Source organism: Lampetra fluviatilis, chromosome 7 (genome assembly GCF_964198595.1).
Source record: "Lampetra fluviatilis chromosome 7, kcLamFluv1.1, whole genome shotgun sequence".
Classification (NCBI taxonomy): domain Eukaryota; kingdom Metazoa; phylum Chordata; class Hyperoartia; order Petromyzontiformes; family Petromyzontidae; genus Lampetra; species Lampetra fluviatilis.
This window is the reverse complement of record NC_136281.1, coordinates 10368224-10388080: the sequence shown is the minus strand read 5'-3', so window position 1 is coordinate 10388080 and position 19857 is coordinate 10368224. Positions and strand designations below refer to the sequence as shown.

Here is a 19857-nt window from a genome sequence, read left to right as displayed (position 1 = left end):
TAAAAGAGCTGCATGCAGTGATTTGGAATGTACAAATAAGCCTGCAGAGGAACAAAGGGTTGTAAAAAGAAGTCTGCATTCAACTTACATTCATGTCACAAAAAGCTCCCAACAAATTGCTTTCTGCTGTCGAAATGTCCTAAAGAGAAATTTCAAACAAAGCATATTAAAAAACCACAATGTACAGATAATTCAAATTCCCTTGCACACAATGGTGATGCATTTTATATACAGTTAGACATAGGTTTAGAGACATAATGGAGACTGTATTTTAGAAATTCCAAGTTTTCAAGCGCAAACTCCAGCAGAATATTGAAAATTAGAATGACCTATTAGCACTGGATCACTAATTTACGAGCCTTCTTGGTTGCACAGGATTTTGGACCTTACTATAAAAAACACACACACCTGAAAATGTGTATATTTACAATTCTGGCTCTAATTCCGTTAATAATAAGAGATGCCACGGTTTAATTTAATGATACCCACATAATCCTATAGAATTTAACAAACTTGGAGATTTACAGTTGCTGTTAAAACCATTTACCAATGACAAGCACTCTAAACCCCAGCAGTCAGACCAGGAGAAAGTCTTGGTCCTGGGTTAAGATGCAACTAAAACACGTGGCTTTGTTTCAATATCCCATTTCAAACATATTCACCTCTTTAAACAACACAAAAAAAATCACTCAACAGGTCCCGTATCATCATCTTTGTCTCTTTAAACAGCTGAGATTGAGACAATAACAAGTCCTTTACCCTCTCTGCAAGGCTGTCTACAGCTCACTGTATAAAATAGCATTTTGATTGAGCTAAACGTTTTATGAAATGAGAGCACCATGTTCTGAAACTTCTGATGCATTACTCACCGCCCCTCTAATCCTATCTGCAAAAGTGCACACGTGAATCGCTGACATTGAAATGCATTATATTATCAAACCAATAGCATTAACAAAACACTTCTAAGCAAAAGCAAATGAGGATGGAGTGCTCATAATGAATTCGAATGAGTTCCGATAAAGCAATTTCTTATTCATTTGTCCTATGCAGTTTCACATTTATTCTATTATGTCCAACGATCAGAAAATTATCCATAATCATTAAGCATCCAGCATGAGTGAGCAATACTTTTTAACGAATATGCCAAGGTCATCACAAAATGTTACCGTGATTTTACAACCGGTTTCCAAAGGCAACCAGACTTCAACATTTCCAAGTTATTTGTAATAAAGGGCAACAATATATATTTCGACAAGAATGAATTATTTCAAAACTTTTCACTCTGTGGGCAAGTTTATCATGTTATTAAGTAAAACTTGTGAACTTAAAAGTTAAATATTAATTCTCTGCCAGGAAGAGAGAAATGACAGATGTGGCCACTTATAAAAAATGATGGGCTTGCCAAGAAACACCCATTCCTGGACATATGAAAACGAGCTTCATAGCGAATTGTATTTCTCCAGGTTTAATAAAGATTCAGATTCTGAATTCCACCCCTTCAATAACCTCTTTGAGCACGTTTTCAATACCTCGCAAATGTGAAACTGCAGAGTTAAATGGCTAAGCATCGCGAGCGCGCCTTGCCTCTATGGTGGTATGCGTGTTGTGCTTGTAGGCCGTGTAGAGAGGGAACTGGATCTGGAAGATCTTGGCAATGCTCAGCAGCAGCTTCTCTTGCTCCTCAATGCTCCAGCTGCTCCAGTCCTCCTCCGCCGCACCAGGCGACCCGGCTGACACCTCCGATTCCTCGGCACCATCCCCCGAGCAGGCCCCTCCACCGTCGCCGCCACCGCTAACATCTCCTTCCCGCCGATCCTTTCCGTCCAAGACACGGGCAGCTGCACCCCCGACTGCGGGGTCCAGCAGTCGGGGTGCATCCTTCACTTCAAAGTCCATCTGCATGTCGGCGTCCAGCTACACACAGCACAGGACGCACAGCACGGCAATTACGCAACACGATCCGAGAGCTGGCACGGAAAAGATGCAAAATGCCAGTCGCTCAACAGTGACAAGGACAAAACCTGTTGAGCGTGCGACGCCATTTGCCAGCAGTGAATTGGTTTTGCAGTGAGCCAGGAGCTTGTGGAGGATATGTATGCGAGGTGTCTACAAAAATCAATGTGCTCGTTTTCATCTTTCAGTTATATCGATTTTAGTATCACCTGGCACACTGAAAGGATGTCGATTATATTCTGAATTTCATCAGACATGAATGTAATGCATAATGCAGACTAACAACACCAAAAGTACTGTGTATGTCATCTAACCGGGCAGCTAAAACAATTTTGGTAAAACACAGCACACAAATATTTTGACAGCTTTGAATATAGCTGTAAGCTGGCAGACTGATAAAATTTTAGTTAGAAGCAACCTTATTGACTTAAAGCTTTCGTGACTGCAGGAATTCATATTCGTTGGGTCTGTCGGCAAAGTCACGTAGATAGGTTAAAAGAAAATAACAAAAAACTACGATCGTCATGATGACGATCGCGTATGTTGCGATCGAAACGTCGTAGTTTTGCTATTTTCTTTCAACCTATCTACGTGACTTTACCAAAAGACCCAAATAACATAGCAAACCTTATTCTTAATCCACCAATGATTGTATACCAAGTACATATATTTACAAACAAATGTATTAACAGATATGTTTCACAATGTTTAAATACATATCTCAGCCCATTTCCATTTTGTATTTAAATGGATGTGCTTCCATCCTCAGCTGATAGCAGTGCAGGGTCTGCACTTGGGGTCTTGCCTGTGGTTGTGGCTTCAGGCTGCTGGGCTGTAGGCTGTTCCGAAGGCAACAAACAAGGCTCACGGCGAGTCGGATCAGCTCCAACAGCACCTGGCTGAAGCCCTCCAGATTCCTATATTCCTTGAAGCAGCAGAGGCACTGCCTGAGGTTGGGGAGGTTGGGGAGGTAGAGACGCAGCATGTCGAGGAATCAAAAACGCACCCAAGCCATGGGTCAACTGTGAAATGCACTGGCTCGCTCAGATAACTGACAGTCAGGATTGTTGAAGCTTTAATGTCACGTGATGTCAAATATTTAGTCAAAATGAAATGAAAACGTCCACTGATCTATTTGTTCTCGGAATTGGTGGCAAATGCCGTGTGCACGCTTGGAAAACACGGACTGAAATGTGCGTCTTGGAATCGGTGTGGAATTCAAGCTAATCCCTGTTAACACTAACAGGTGGCCCATAACAGCCATAGATTTCACAAATGGATAATTTTATGTTTGTTAAACAGAGCTTGCATATGTAGACCACGTCTTGCTGACAGCCGTTCAAGTGTCCACCTATTGTCATTACACACAGCCATTGATGTTAAAACTATTCCCATAAATACATTATACAATTACATACTGTTAAAATAAGTAGGGTTGCTGGCTGGCGTATCTAAATTTGCTACTTTATATTAAAAAAACACTCCATTAAAACTATAAATATCTATTGTCTCAATGAAGCGGAAACAACGTGAAATATTTGGCATCTGTGTTGGTTCCAACGAAGGCATTGTCATTCTTATTGCTAACAAAGGATTTTGCCGAACTCCCCACTGCTGCCCACCGTATCACCATGAAGAATATATAAAACTCTATAACACATGGAAGTTGCCCATCCAAAATTTGGAGAGGTTAGGCCTATTCCAGGTGATTTGGGTAATATTAAAATGTTCGAAATATATTGATATTGAATGTCATTGTGTCAATGAAAATTGTGCCTGTCTCGGAATAAAAAATTATGGCATGCAGGGAAATACCATGAAGTATGAACATTTAAGACAATTAAACTTTGAAGGCAGTGTGGCTGCCAACAAAAACACGACATGTACACAAAATAGAAGACGATGTTCAGCATGACAAAAAGAAAACACTAGCCCCAAAAAGTTACAAAACCAAACACAATTTTCCCTGGAATGGGGATCCAGTAGTAATACGGTGATCATGTTTGGAGGCCATATTTAAGTGAATCCAAAGAACGTATGCTTTGATAAGCACGACCATAACAGAATGCAGAACATTCATTAGTCACGCATTAATCTGCGCAATAGTCGACAGGCACAGCTGCTGCTACCCGCAGACAATAATCAAGTGTTTTAGATACTCGAGTAATTCTAAAACTGTCAACGTTAAGACTTTAAATTCCCATTTTTGTTTTATTATGCATATAAAGTCCCGCAGGTTCAATCTTGATAATTTATCAATTCTCAGCCTTTTATAATTATTATTCAGATAACCTGAGGCCAGATGGCTACACTGCCTGCAATACTTTTTGGCGACTAACCTTTAAAAGCTGTAAAGACTAAGTGATTATCTCTGGTTCATCCTATGTGCAAATAAAGAGATCACGTGGCTTCTTCTATGCAAAATTGTGAAGGGCAACCGCTCCTGCACTTGCCATTTCTGGCTGGGAGTTCACAAGCAATCTACCCAACAGGTTGACCTGGAGTTTTCAGTTTGCTGCCTGCTGGTGTGGCCGCATGGGGTTGTGAGGCCATGAAAAATCACCGGGACCATGGCATTGCATGTATTAATTGGCTAAATGAAATCGTTTGACAGCTGTAAGAATACTTTTACATTTAATGTCATTTATGAACATTTAGACTGCACTGATGGCATTTTCCATTCAATTGTATCATGTTTTTTTACTTGGTGCTTTACTCGTCTGTTACATTTTATGAATGTATGTATTTAATATACTCATTTATATTTTCCTTTGAAAATGTTATAACTTGGATATATTATGATAATCGTTTATCTTTCGAGTACATGATTCATGGCAATATAAAATTCATGCAACTTATAAAAACGAATCATGCCATTCGTGCATTGCCACATGATTAACTCAGAAACAAAATGTGATCACCAATTCGTTGAATGTGATTGAACAATCACACACTTAAGACAGTCCTCCAAGAAAGGTGACAAAAATTATGCCAATAACAAGTGGCCGTTTTCAGTCACACGACAACAAATAAACGACACATTGTTCTCAAAGAAATGTGCAACGCATCCTTTAACGATAACCACTCTACATCTCACCAGCAGATCTAGGATCTGAAAGAATGCCATGGACCACAACAATTCAGAGTAAATTCAAGCCCTTGCTGGTGATCTCAAAGCCAACTACAGCTGTGTTGAGCATGTTCACATGGAGGATTTATTTTCCCTTGTTGAGCATTAAGGCAGACATCTCTTGGCAAGCCAAAAGCAGCACAAAGATTAGTTGTTGTGTTAAAGTCAACTAATGTTACATTTCTTGGTTATGAAACCTTCCCAACAAATCATTTCACATTGCATTTTAACACTGCTGGGAGCATATTTTATTAACTAAATTATCCATTATGAATTTTAGTTTGCACATAATTTTTAAACCTAACTTTTCAGCAGCACAACTTAAAACTGCTGTCAGCCTTTTCACCATCAAATTCAGTTTTAGGCAGTGTACATTATACATGAGCCAAGGCTGCCAAGCAAAGGTATTTTAAATATGCTACTGTTAACATTTGCACACATTAAGTATGAACACTGTACACAATGTAACCTAACTGTGATTGGATAAAAGCGCTATATACATTCAAGATAAGATAATCGTTTTAAAAAATAAAATTCAAGAATGTCCATTTACAACATAGTCCCTCATTATTTACATTCGATTATCGTGTAAAAACTCTGGCAATCTACATACTGGCGATGAAGTGTATTTTGGAAAGCGCCAAGGTCAAATGAGACAAAGGTTGACGCTTGTTGTACTCGCAAGTTTTAATATTCAGTTAATAATGGCATGCACACATGACCTTGGTAGTCTGCAGAACCACACTGTTCCTAAAGGCAGACAATACATGTGATGGTTTGGAGTCCCTATACTAAAGGTGTTGTTCGAACGTAGTTGTTGAGCATTAAGGCAGAGAAATCTTATCGGTGTTCACTAAGATGGTCAACTTGTTTGCCTTAGAGGCATTGAGGTGGGTGTGGAGGAAATGAAGTGAAGGTTAAAATGAAACTATTGTGGTGGTGCAAAACCCGAACTTCAGTCCTCAGGTAGTTCACAAATTTGCTTACATACTGTAAGCAGTGCACATATATCGACATCTGTTTATGTGTAAGAACATTATAATTTTTGCACAACATACTTTCATGTGCCAGTTTGGCCCATTGATTTTTCCCCCTGGGATTGCAATGGCGGGCCACTAGGCAAAGTTAGAATAATGTATAAAGTAATGTCTATAGTCATGCACATGGCAATTTATACATGTATATATGCAGGATAAAGTAAGAGTATGTTCCTCATCAAAGTGCCACTGTGATGTGTATGTAATTATGGTTCCTGGCAGTCCTCGGCTAACGAACCTAATTCGTTTCTGAGACCCCGTAGTAAGTCGAACGGCTCTTAAGTCGAACAGTTCATAAGTCGGTACGGTCAGCGTTATGAAATGTGTTATGGTTCAATAATAAGTATAACCCGTAAAAACGAAGTTTTTCACTATAAATCCTTTATATGCGTGGCAGCGAACTTAATATAAAGGATTTAAAAATATATTCGCCTGTGGAGGACGCGGGGATCGATCCCGCGACCGTTGGCATGGGAAGCGAGGGCGCTACCAACTGCGCTACTCCGCCACGGCCTGTGGAGGGGTTACGCTCTGGGCTCTTACACTGTGCGTTCTATTTGAATATATGTAAAATAATTTTTTTTTGCCTAAAAAGTGTAAAATGTTGGGAATTTTTTTTCACGAACATTAATTGTCTCGCACAACGAGTCTGTGTGGAAAATGTCAGCTCGATTGGATCACGGGAAGTGGGTTAAAAAACGACCAAAAGATTTGCACGGTCGTAAGCAAGCACGCAAGCAAGCAAGCGAACTTAATATAAAGGATTTAAAAAGGGAAGCAATGCTAAACTCATAATTAAGAATAAATATTCTACAGTTGCATCTCACACTGTAAAAAATACTGTATAATAACTAAAACGTAAAGTAAAGTAAACAGAAAAAAAACTGTTTTATTTTCATTTAAATCCTGATGCTAGCTTGTAGACGGAAGGGGGGGCAATCAGTTACCATTCATAATCAACGTTTCTGGGTTTAGATCGCGTTATTTATAAATGTGTCGTAACCCTCCACCACCCGACACGGCCAATCAGTAAAAAAGTGTCACGTTGACAAAAGACAATTAGTTCACTGCTTTAGCCCACCGGTGTGTTGAAGCGTGAAACCACAACAATTTACAATTTGAGTACGACGTTTCGCTGGCAATTGCATACCATAATTGCACACACACACGGGGCACGCTTGGACACACAAAGACACACACAAAGACACACACAAAGACACACACAAAGACACACACAAAGACACACACAAAGACACACACGGGGCACGCTTGGACACACAAAGACACACAAAGACACACACAAAGACACACACGAGGCACGCTTGGACACACAGACACACAAAGACACACACAAAGACACACACACAAAGACACACACAAAGACACACCCCCCCCCCCCCCCCCCAATGACAACAATCCCCCGTATAGCCTTAACAGACTGTGGAGGGAGGGGGGGTGTTAGCGACCATCGACTATGAAGGCCGGCACGGCGCACAAGAGGGTGGGGGTGGCCAACACCATGCCCGGCTGCCTTTGTCTCCCCAGTGGCGATGTTTACACACCACACCAGGTACTGGTGTTGGCCACGAGCCAGAATCTAACTCGGGTCGCTGATTTCATTGCGCAGTAACCGGTTACACTACCGCTCCCCACACACTTTCACGCACACACGTGTCCGCATGCATACACACCCAAACACACTCAGAGCGCGAGGCCGACTCATTAGATCGCTCCTCTGAACAAAATAGGTCTGCGGTTCAGTTTTCAATCACAAGCTGGTTCGTAAGGGCGTTCGTAATGCCTGTACATAGCTTGACTGACGTGGTTTTTATCTATTTCCACTTGTTTACCTGGGAAAGCTACAATGAGTCTCAAGACTTTTTCAGGAGGGTCCTGCCAAATTTTCACAGCAGGGGGCGATGCTGCTATGTATAATACCAATTCAGTAATTTGCAGGAAATGTTTCAGCTTGGGAAGTCTGGCCCATACCAGTAATATTGTATGTTTTTTTGCTAAGGAAACCATGCAGATCCGGGGGAGAATATATCAACTTCATGCAGAAAGGCACCCGAGTCAGGATCTGAACCCAGGTGCCCTTCTTGATGTGAGGCACGAGTGTTACCACTGTGCCACACTGGTGCATTCCAACAGCTGTTTCATGTAACTATGACCAATGGAAAACAAATTTCTATAAAATCAATCATATATAATTGTACAATGTATTCCTGGTGAATGTAAAACAAAAATATATAAACTACACATACTTAAGCAAACATTCACACACAATGTTTTAAATGTATTATGTTGCGGATGAAAAAGGGAAGCTAGAGTTCACAGAAATGCAGTGCTGGTGCACAAGTCCAAAGGTTCAACGTCAAAAAAACCCCCACGGAATGTCACCCTCAGTGCTGCAATGTGGATGCAGATTCATAAAACTGGCTATCGTACAAAGTGGACATTAAAACGGCTACTGCCGTCTGCACACCACGCCAATCCAACAGTGCTCCTAGTCAAAAGTAGGCCATCATCTGGGATTATGAATGACCTCTGACAGTGAAAACAAGGCCCGACCAGTTCACACTACTGCAGCAAACTGACAGCAAACAACTAACATGGCCACCACATGTCCCAGCTCTTTTGTGCAGCAGTGTCACAGCACAATTACCAATGCTCACTTATTGAATTAAATAATTAGCCGAAAACTACATTCCATTGCCTTCTCATAAACACATGTACCTAAATGGAATTGCCTTGTTTATAAATCCATTGAATAGGAAACCATGTAATACAGCAAAGAACTGTGATTTTCTTTAAAACTGGAACACTTGAATGAACACATCTTGACTTGTACAATTATTTTACCACCCACACAATACACAGATATGAAATTATATGCGACAGGCGACTGCTGGTATATCTAGCGAGGGATAATCAATGAAAAAAATGTGGGCTACAAAAATCTGGTCCAATAAACCTGTCCTCCAGCATATGTTTTGACGATCCAAGATAGGTTATCACTAATGTAATTCATGAGACATATGAATTAGAGTACTGTATGTAATATTTTCATTGGTCATATGAGATTTTAAAAAATTTAAAATCTATTTGGCTATGTAGACAGGCAGTGAGAACCAGATATTGCTAGGCCTAAAATAACCTCTTTTAATGTATTGCTCCATCATATTTACCCACATGCCTTCATAAATCACCACACATTAGAAACAAACCTCTCAGCATGAATTTGTTTTCATGCAAAGGGGTGGGGGGCAAGGGATGGCAAGTGACTTTTACCAGGAACAACATTGATTCTTAAAAAAACGTATTTATGTTCAGGTTCCCTGCAATGCCAAGAAGGCAAGCATGCAAGTAGGTTTTCCCCTTTTTTCTGGCAACAAACAGGTGTTAAGATGTTAAAACACTAAACTTAAACCTTTTGCAAGGAATCATGTCTGCATTAACCACAATACTTGTGGTCAAAATGCAAACAAAAAACACTGATAATATTTGCATTGTCTTTGAAACTGATTGGTCCACACCAAAGACAGCTTTCTTTTGAGCCTCGTCTCAAAACGGTGTTATACCAAAAGACATCCTCTGGTCTAACACCGTTTTGAGACTAGGCTCAAAAGAAAGCTGTCTGGTGTAGATCACTCAGTTTCAAAGACAATGCATATATTGACTTAAAAGCTTTCGTGACGGCAGGAATTCATACTCTGGTTATTTCGGTAAAGTCTCGTAGATAGAGAAATAATACAAAATCACAACATTTCAATCACAACACAAGCAATCGTCCTATTCTCATATTTTGGTACAAGCAAAGAAGGTCCCATGATGTAAGGCAAGCATGGATAAGAGCAATAAGTGGACTTAACAGCCATATAATTACACTGTAGCCTCAATCAAAATATAACACTGTTTCTTGATTGCCACATTTCAGTCGAACCCAACGATTTAAGATATGTAGGGCAATCTGCATTTAGACAAGCCAATATAGTCCACCTAGCCCTGGTAAACATAAGCAATGAGAACATCAGTTCTCCAGTGCAACTCCACCAACCACTCATTCACCGTGCCAACTTTTGGCAGCTAGCAGTGGCTGCTTGGATTGTTCTGAATGTGATGAAAACGGCTAGGTTTATTGAATCCAATTAAAATAAACAAAAGCACAGTACAGGGATGAACTTTGGACTTGCGTAATTATACGCTATACTTAGAGCAGCATTAAAGCATGGTGAATGACCATGACATTTGGCAGACACAATACATAAAGCTTGCATTCTACCCTCACCGATTTTAATTTAATAAAAACAATTAATTTAAAAAGTATTTAAAACACAGTTGCCTGGTTCTGTCTAAATATCCGACCTTCACCTGAACGAATACAATAAATCTGTGTCCCTTTCAATAAAAACATAACTCAATAATTCGATTATTTGAAATGTCACAGGCAGTTCGATCAGATGCAATCGTGACCCAACCTCATTATTATCATATGCAACAAAATCTTGGCAATATTCTTACAGATTTAACAATGTCATGCTCCTGAAGATACATTTCTCCACATCTATAAGCTATGAAACGTTTATTTTTACACACACTCATATCACTCCAAAGGCAGCCATCCATTACATACTATTTTAAACTGCTGGTAGATAATCTGACACATTTCACTCACATTTTTTCAGGAAAGTCTAGTCTCCAGAAACAGAAATGGTCATCCAACATGTACACTTTACAGATACAGATAATGAGTAGTGGGGTATAATGACTCATGCTTTGAATCATTTAATACTACTGGACAGGTGAGTTCTCAACATGAAAAATGTGCAATAATTAGAATAATCTTTCTGCTATTAATTTTATTTTCATGTATTGTTATGCACGTAAAAATATGCACAAGCAGTAAAAGAAACAGCCAGCACAATAATCCACTGTCAAATCTAAAGAATCATCATTGCAGGGTTTGACAATTATATAAATACAGACTACAACATTCAGATGATTATTAATGATGATGACAGTGTATATTTTTCTGTCTTTGAAACATTTGCTTAAATATTCTAACCGAATTTACTAAGTTTTCTTGGAATTAGTTTAATGACTATCACCTTACCACCTACATTCGAATGTCTGTTAAATAATTATGTTAAATAATTATAAAATACAAATGAGCACATAAATGCATTAAATTGAATTGAAATTCCCTACAGATAGATCCTTAGCCTGGTCAGACAGTTGCCCCTGCATTACCTTTCAGTCATTACAGTCAGCACCACATGCCATCCACAGACCCAGGAGCAACTTGGACAGCTGTTTCAAAGTTCAAATAAACCAGGGCATGCTTTAAGAGGCCCTAATCTTACCTCTGTGGCCACGAGCTGATATAATTAAATAACTTGAGAACATGCTCCTTCTTGAGTGACGATACCTCATCATTTTCCGATTCCCCTGGAAAACAAGAGGTTGAAAGGGCAATTAGACCAGTCGAATACAGCATTAAAGTAATGATTTTTCACATGCTACATACATATCTTGAACCGAATGTGAACGAAAATATCATAATACACAAAAGGGTGTTCATACACACTGTACAAATTCAAATGAAACATTTTTTTTTTATTCATCACGGTAAACTATTTCCAACCATAAACTTGATTGCAGGAAAGGTAATTTATATTTTTGTAAGACTAATAACGGTGCTTATACTGCATTAGATAAATCTACCATTATTAAATTATGACACTGAAATGTTAATCTCATATACTCGGAACAACGATCTTTTGAGGAGTCATATACCGTCTGATATAAAACCTGGACTCTGGGTTTAATTTAGCTAAGGAATTTCTGCTCGCGCCAAAGCCATGCACCCTTCAATTACATTCCCCCAGGTCTCTAGGACTTTTCCAAAAACAATAAATCACAAACACATTTGATACAAAATTTGCCACTCCACCAATGACATTCATTTGTAACAGGGGACAGGTTAGTAAACAAGACACAAGCAACTGAAATAACGCTCCGTATTTATAACAGCAATTTCTACACTTAGCAATACTGTATAAATTATGCATGGTCGGGTTTCAACCAATGCACCAGCGCTAGAATACATTGACTAGACACACCTTATGAATACATTATGATTATGAACTGTGATCTCATATCAACTCCTGTGACTATGCAACAACTGATATGCCAATCAACAAAATGCAATGGGAGTCGACTGCATTACATGATTTAGTCATTATGCCGTGCAGTACGAGTAATGAATTAGGGTGAAAACCTAAACAATGTAAAGCTTGTAGTCCAGCGCCAAGCAAGTACAGTCCACGCTTCCACAGTACGGGCAAAGATCCTTCTTCAGTCAATGGCAGTTCCTGGTGCCGTCACCTCATCCACACAATGGTGCCCAAATTACGGAAAACAGCCACAACCAAAATCAAACTAAACGTATGACAGATCCACGGGGACACGATTTTCGCCACCTTCCACGACCGGAATGCGTTCCCGGCTGTGATCAGGCCCCTTTTGCGATTCTGATGTCACCGAGAGCACGGGAGCCTAACGACGGCGAAAGGCTCAAAAGGAGGTTGTCTAATTAAAACTAAAGGTGAAAGGAAGGCCGAATCGGATGCGGATCGGTGGGGCTAAAGGAGTGCGCGGTTGTGCAAAGGCGAAGGGAGACGTGGCAGACATGACAATGTCAAAACATTCTCCACACAGCCAAGGAACCAGTCTCTCCACCTCTTAAAAAAAACGCTCTCCACACTACAATTACAGACAAATAAAAATAGAAACAAAATCATGAGCACTGCCTTATAACAAAAACATATGCAATCAGCTGCCATTGCAAGGGCAGTTGTTCATGACGAACGTGGAGATGTGTTTTAAGATTTGTGCTTATTATGAATCATTGCCACGGTCTTGGTTTTTAAGAATGAAACACCACAACGCTCCTACAATCAACCCTTCGTGAATCGCGACTCCATACATTAAATTGGAAAAAGGGAAGGCTCAACTGGTTTCAGAATTTAAGAGGGATACAAATCTAACAAGCTCAACAGCAGCACAAGCCCGCCTTCCTCCATCGATCCCCTCCCTTTCGAACGCACGTTACTGTACAACACAATAACCATAAGACGCACACTAATACACAAACACGGTCTTACACAAAGACACGCACACACATCAGACGCCCTCCACAAGGCTGTGTGAAACTGGCCACACGGTTTTCCTTTCCCGTGCAATTGTCGGCGAAAACGCCCCGGCATCTCCCCATCACCAACAATGGAGTAACATGTGAGAGCGAGACTCCGTCATCCCATATGTTTACGATCTCTCTCTCTCACACACACAGCTCATCCCCGCTAACCATCACAATACGGCGCCGTAGTCGTAATTAAAGCCGGCTACTAGTCGACGAGTAACAAGCAACGAGTCAACGTTTAATCGTTAAAATAAATATATATGTCCCAGCCGGTGGTGGTGGTAGTTGTTGTTAAGGGAGAGCAGCAATGGGGTAGCAGATATGTGGGAGAAGACCGCCCGGAGCCGGTCCCGCGGGCTCCCGGGCGGGGTCGGCCGGCGGGCCGCTCAGGCAAGCGGGTAGGCTTTTGAGGCCTAGACCGGGCCGGATGTCTCCTCTGCCATTCCTCCGCGCGTTCTCGGTCTCGCTCAGCAATCTCCCGAGTACTCTCCGCGACGATTTAAAGGAGGTTGCCACCCGTTTCCCTCGTCCTCACTCACTTGCGCCGAGCACGGACACCAGCTCGCCGCAGTTGTCACACATCGCGGCGGCGGCGTCGTCGGCGGCGGCTCCAGCGGGGCTCGTGGTCGCTCGCGTTCCGTGGCGGCAGTTAGCAGCGGTAAAATATCACTAACGCCGCGATACGATAACGGCGGCGATAGTCGCAACGGTAACGAGCAATAAATAAAACTACATAACGCGGTTATTACAATTAAAATTAAATGTGTCAAGTACTGTAATGCGGACAGCGGAGCGGAGCAGCGACTGGGCCACAGCGCGGCCGACTGATTTATTCAATATTAATTATTCATGTGAGAAACAAACCCCCCCCTCCCGCCGCGCATATTAATCATTAATATGAATGTAACGATCAATATTCATGAGGTTTGTTTGTTAATACTGTAGTTGTAGTGTTATTAGTTTTTGCTCGATGCTAATTATAATAAAAAATGTTAATTAGCCGCTGCGGCCGAGTCGCTTCATCATCATCATCGCCGCCGCCGCCGCCATTGTGAAAGTGGCGGCGTCCGTCTTCGGCCGCGCTCGGAGTCGCTCGGCAATCTTCGGCGGCGCTCGGCGGTCTTCGGAAGCTGCGCTCGGGCGGCGCTCGGCAATTTCCGGAAGAGGTGGGTAGGGGGGGCTGCAGGAGGGGGGGGGTCAGTCGCCGCGCCGCATTGTGGGGAGAGGGAGCGCGGGGTCACCCAGGGGTCACGAGCGTGGTGGTGGTGGCGGCGATGATGATGGAGGCACGCGTGGTGATGCGTGTGAGTGCTCGGCTCTTGGCGTCTTCTCGTTCGTAGTCGTCGTTACTTATCTCGAGTCGGCGGTGTGCACGAGCTGTTGGCTGCTCCATGTCGCTTCGTGTTTTGCGTTGACACCGCCGGCTTGGAAAGGGAGGTGTGTTCTTCTGCCACAGCGCGGATGAGGTTCTCTGTGTGCATCTCCAGCCGGTCCCAGCGCTTGCTGCGCGGCGTTTGTGTGCAGCCTTCGGTTCTCCTCGGCGTGCCAGTGATGGTCGGAGTCGCGAGATCGTGTGATTGACTGTCGATGTTGATAAAGCAAAGTGCGGTTAGTGACACTTTGTGGGTTAAGTTACCACTGGTCCCCGCGTGCTAATGTGTAATTTCCGACGTTTGCTCCGTCGGAAATGTTTTGTGTCGTATTATCACTACTACAGTAGTGGGCAAGTTTTGTTGTTAATTCCTGTGTCCACCCAGCAGTCGACGTGCTCGTCACAGACAATCGACAGGTGAGATAAAGCGTGGGGTTCTTCCAAAACACCTTCCATAACGTTTGGCTAACGTGCACGGGTAGGGCAAATGCTCTCAGGAGTTGAATCTTTCGAGCATCCTCCAACGGAGGCCGTTTCGCCATAAATTTCATGAGCAAGTCATCTATTTCAGGTTTGCACATTTACAGTGATCTTGCTGCTCGCAAGATCACATGCGTGCCATTTATCGTCTTAAGATTGTTACAGTTTGGAACCCCTCATGTTGTGATTTGGTTAGCAATAAAGTACTTTCTTGCATTTCCCTCTGATTTAAAGCGTGCTGTGGATTTACATTGGAAATATTTTACGGCAAGCAGTAATTAAAAAAAGCCTGTTAATGTGTAGTTATGAGTGCTTCACTCATTCACAGTGTAACTTTATTAATTGGATTGATCCAAGCGATGGGGTACAATATTTTACCATGTGTAAACTTTGCACAGCACAACAGCTATTGGTACATTATTTTTTTATACTGATCAACAATGACAGTTTTGAGATGCAAGGATGGTAACATCTGGTTATGGTTCCAGCAATAGCAGTGATTTCAAAAGTACCGGCTTTGCACCACCATTCTCAACGCAGGTAATTTGCAAATAAACTAAACTATATTTTTTATTTTACTAGGTAAGACCCACTTTGGTATATACTGTAGCAAAAGTGACCCGGCCACAAATGATAGCTCAACGAATTGGTTTATAATGTGGTAATTTATAGCAGCCAATTTATCTAAATGCATGTTTCTAAATGTGGAGGGGACCCGGAAAAAAAATCCGCGCGTCCACAGGCAGAACACGCAAACTCCAAATCTACAGGCGCTAGGGTCAGGATTGAACCCACAACCTCATGCATAGGGGCCATCCATTTAGTACGTACGCATGGAGTGGGGAGGGGGGGTTAACCCAAATGCGTAGCTTGCGTATGGGGGGGGGGGGTCTACTGACAATGTACGTACTGTACGCATAGGAAACGGGGTGGGGGTTGAAGCCTCGATAATAATTTGTCTACATTGGCCTTCAAATGAGTTAGATAGTCCGGCGGTGGACTATCTGTTTGCTTAAACACGTTAATATTATTAATCCTTGATCGTTTCTGCGTGGATTAAATATCGGCCGTTCTATTGCACTAAATCTGAAACTTGGAAGCTTATTTCATTTAAAGATTATAATTCCTTGGTCATCATGACGTCCTTTTTACTTTGATGTCTCGACAGTGTTACGGAGACCGCGTGACGTGAGGGTTCTGCCTTTGTAGTGAGGGTTGTAAGTTGACGCCGAGGAGGGGGGAGGAGGCGCCTCGCCCCCCATGTGGAGTGACGTCACCCGCTAATTATTATTAATAGTGGGGGGGTGTCCATTTGGAGGAACGTCACCTGCTCATGATTATTAATGAGGGGCGGGTCCATGGAGAGGACGTAACCTGTTCATGATTATTAATGAGGGGGGCTGGTCGACGTTGAGTGACGTCAAGCGCGTTACACACTGGTATAGTAAATTCGGGGGGGGGGGGTGCGTCAAGTGTACGTGAGCAGGTGGGGTGGGGGTGTAAAAAGCCCGCGTGCGTACAGGGAGATTGGGAGGGGTCAAGTTTTGACAGATTTTTGCATGCCTATTAAATTGATGGCCACATACCAGGCGAGGGAGATAACTTCTCGCAACTGCGGGGTCACGCCTGGTCTCGGGTTAAACACAATAAGCAAATCCTCCAAGGTTCAATTTTCCTCATTCTAATCAACAATTTAAATGTATGTGAGGTGCATATGACCACAATTACAAGTCAACATAATGTATATTTTGTGGGCTTGCAAAGCGTTTCGATATCACCGAGTGAAGACGAGGTAAAATAATCTCGTTACTTTACCGAGCGAACAAAATGTAATTCCCTGTCTTTATGGATCAGGTGCATGGATGGAGGCTGGTGTGCACAGGACCAGGTGCCAGGTGGGCACACAGCAGCAACCCTAAGGAGCAATGGAAAACGAAGATACAGGACTACTACAATCGCTTCTCTGATGTGGAATTTCTGGTCAACTCCGTTTATTTTTTGCGTCGTTGGCGTCTCCAATCACAAAACAAGTGCGAGCTCATCACTGCACATGACATTTTTACGTTAAATACTTTTTAGTACTTTAAAGTAGCATGCTTATTCTGTATAAACACAAAACCAATTCTTGTTTTTAAGACTAAATTGTTGTGACATACAATTGCATTGGTCCAACATGAAACGAAATGCTACACATGGCACTGTGAGCAGTGTTTATTTTGTAAATGAAATTGGTACCAAAAATATTTTCAGCAGTGCTTTTAATAATGTTGGCAACATGACTGAGTGGATGAAAATCATGAACCATGAAGATAACTGGCCACCTACCAAAGATCAAAGCAGTTTAAACGTCGGTGCAGTCTCAAGTAAGTGAATACAGTAATGTTATTAGAGATGATTGCACTGAAGAACAAACATGGTAATTGACTATGCAAAACGATATACTGAGTTCACTGATTAACCTAATATTTGGGAGGGGATAAAAAAATTTGTGCACACTCTACACCAACATGTAACAAATCAGGAGTGGACAAAACTTGCTAATGTTTTAGTCGAGATTAAGAGAACGACGGAAGATAGATCCACATACTTACTTTACTAGAATACCACAGGTTGTGAAATATATTGAAGACAATCTTGATTTGAAACTTTCGTGACTGCAGGAATCCATTCTCTTTGGTTCTTTCGGTAAAGTCACGTAGTTCATGTTACCCTGATAACGACCGCTTGCGTTGCGATCAAAACGTCGTGATTTGTTTTATTTTATTTCTAACTACGTGACTTTACCGAAAGAACCAAAGAGTATATTGAAGTCAAATCAAGTATTCTGACCAAATTAACACTGCAACCAGGCTGTTGGCTATATTCCTCCACTATTTGGCTTCTGGTTCAACGGTGTATTTGGTAATGTCACCCACTCAGTAACATGCTGCTAAGAGTAATATTAAAAATATATTCTGGGTGCCTAATGTGCAAGTTTTTACATTTCACTTCATTTGCAATAGAAATTTTGAATTTACGAAGAAAAGGCACGGAAAGAATGTGGCAGCTGCACATTTCATTCTCTCCAGAGGAGGAGGTGTAAGGTAATGTGCCACGACATGAGCATAATAAAAACCAGACATACTTTCAATCGCTGTACATTTTTTCTGTTAACAGATGCAATGGATGAAACAATGAAAATACAATATTGTACAGTAATAGTATGTAGAAATTGGTTTAAGTAGCAGTAATACCAATTGTTCCAGTGTGCCTTGTGATTGACTGGAGGAAATCTCACTGCAGATTTGCAGGGCAAGAGGAATGGTACAGGGCTAAGAAGGGAAAGTTCAGCTGGGACTTTTTGAAGCATGTTGATGTGAATTTGGAAGAGGTGGATGCCAGTGGACTTCCAATCAACTACGATGGATTTGATAACTTGGGTATGATCTTTATTTTATCCACTTATGCAACATTTTTGTGCTTGCACGCAATTCTTGTAAACATGTATTCTGTAACATGTTTATATATATAAAAAAATGGTAATCACTTGCAATGTTCTACTTCTAATAAAATATTTTATATTAGGATGTTCTTCAGAGCACAGGTGGTATGCTAGCATACAAAAAGCATAAAATGCAAATCTTTAGACGGTAAACAGCAGCCCCGCACGTTTGACACTTTTTTTCCAAAAACTACAGAGCAGATGGAGCAGCTGAAGGCATTGTATTTGCGGAACTGCCCAAACGTGGATGACTGGTGTCTCAACCGATTGCATATGTTCCGTGAGAGCCTTGAGGAGCTGCACCTCACAGGTTGCCCACTGATAACAGACCGTGGGCTCGCCTCACTCCACAACCTCACGTGAGGGTCTACCACACGCAAGGAGATACTTTTTCACGAGTTTAGATCTATTTTAAATATCGAGTTGGGCGCCTGTTGACAATTTGTATGGTCATTTCACAGGAACCTGAAGTACCTGGAGTTGTCACACCTGCCACTGGTGTCCCACAAGGGCCTCGTCAAGATACTGGTGGATGAGATGCTGCCCAACACCACAGTCATCATGGAAGATGCACCGAGTTTGAATGAGGAGACATTACATGAGCAAACTTGAAAATACTTGGAATAGCTTTCAAATGGAGTGCCTGGCCAATTTTATAATTTATCTGTGAGCAATTATATTTTGTGCCAGTGGAGTCATTAATAATTATTGCTAAAGGCTTGACTCATCATTGAAGTTGGTAGTATACTGAAAAGTTCCTAAATTAGTAACAAATAAAAGTTTGATACAATGTATTTTAGAGTCCATGGAGTTTTTACCAATTGCACATGAGAATACAATTTGTTGATTACATAGCATCCTCCTGGTTATACCAGCCCACAGGGGATTATTCTGTCCATCTGTCGTGCATCCAAAAATGGGAGGGGTGGGGCTGGGTGGAGAGGGGCTGGATGGGGAGGGGCTGGGTGGGGAGGGGCTAGGTGGGGAGGGGCTGGGTGGGAAGGGCTGGTCACCCCGTGGTGCCCTTATCAAACTCAACGTTTTAACCTACTCTGGCCGGCTTGTGCCCGCCCTCAGTCGGCCATATTTGCGGAATACACCACGCCGCCGTTGACCCTGGCCCTTGACTGAGCAACCCAACGTTCCTACCAGCTCCCTCCGCAGGAATGTGTTTTTACAACAGCTCAATCGTTCAGATGA

At 41.9% G+C, this 19857-nt stretch overlaps 2 protein-coding genes across 5 annotated transcripts in view; one reads left to right on the top strand and one right to left on the bottom strand.

Moving 5' to 3' along the window:
• The window catches only part of USP34 (ubiquitin specific peptidase 34), a 78238-nt gene extending 64078 nt beyond the window's left edge, over positions 1-14160 (bottom strand). For all 3 annotated transcript variants that reach the window (XM_078858453.1, XM_078858454.1, XM_078858455.1), the window contains exons 1-5: positions 13864-14160; positions 11484-11568; positions 2759-2900; positions 1585-1914; positions 89-139 (exon numbers count right to left, since the gene is read on the bottom strand). In XM_078858453.1, the coding sequence (XP_078714579.1) occupies positions 89-139; positions 1585-1914; positions 2759-2900; positions 11484-11568; positions 13864-13906 (651 nt within the window). In that variant the 5' untranslated portion in view covers positions 13907-14160. The remainder of the gene's footprint in view (positions 1-88; positions 140-1584; positions 1915-2758; positions 2901-11483; positions 11569-13863) is intronic.
• Positions 14161-14550: 390 nt separating this feature from the next.
• Positions 14551-19577, top strand: DMAC2 (distal membrane arm assembly component 2). Of its 2 annotated transcripts, XM_078857968.1 has the most exons (6): positions 14551-14628; positions 17031-17206; positions 18179-18259; positions 18459-18595; positions 18854-19016; positions 19119-19577. In XM_078857968.1, the coding sequence occupies exons 1-6, from the start codon at positions 14599-14601 to the stop codon at positions 19267-19269; spliced, it is 738 nt and encodes a 245-aa protein (XP_078714094.1). In that variant the 5' UTR covers positions 14551-14598; the 3' UTR covers positions 19270-19577. The 2 variants fall into 2 exon arrangements, with proteins under 2 accessions (XP_078714094.1, XP_078714095.1); XM_078857969.1 differs by lacking the exon at positions 18179-18259.
• The last annotated feature ends 280 nt before the right edge of the window (positions 19578-19857 follow it).

Excerpts from the sequence above, each read along its gene's own strand:
- DMAC2 (XM_078857968.1), top strand. The coding sequence starts at position 14,599 with ATGATGATGGAGGCACGCGTGGTGATGCGT. Across the intron at positions 14,629-17,030 it reads AGGCACGCGTGGTGATGCGT|GTGCATGGATGGAGGCTGGT; the intron begins GTGAGTGCTCGG and ends TTTATGGATCAG. Across the intron at positions 17,207-18,178 it reads CGTCTCCAATCACAAAACAA|AAATTTTGAATTTACGAAGA; the intron begins GTGCGAGCTCAT and ends CATTTGCAATAG.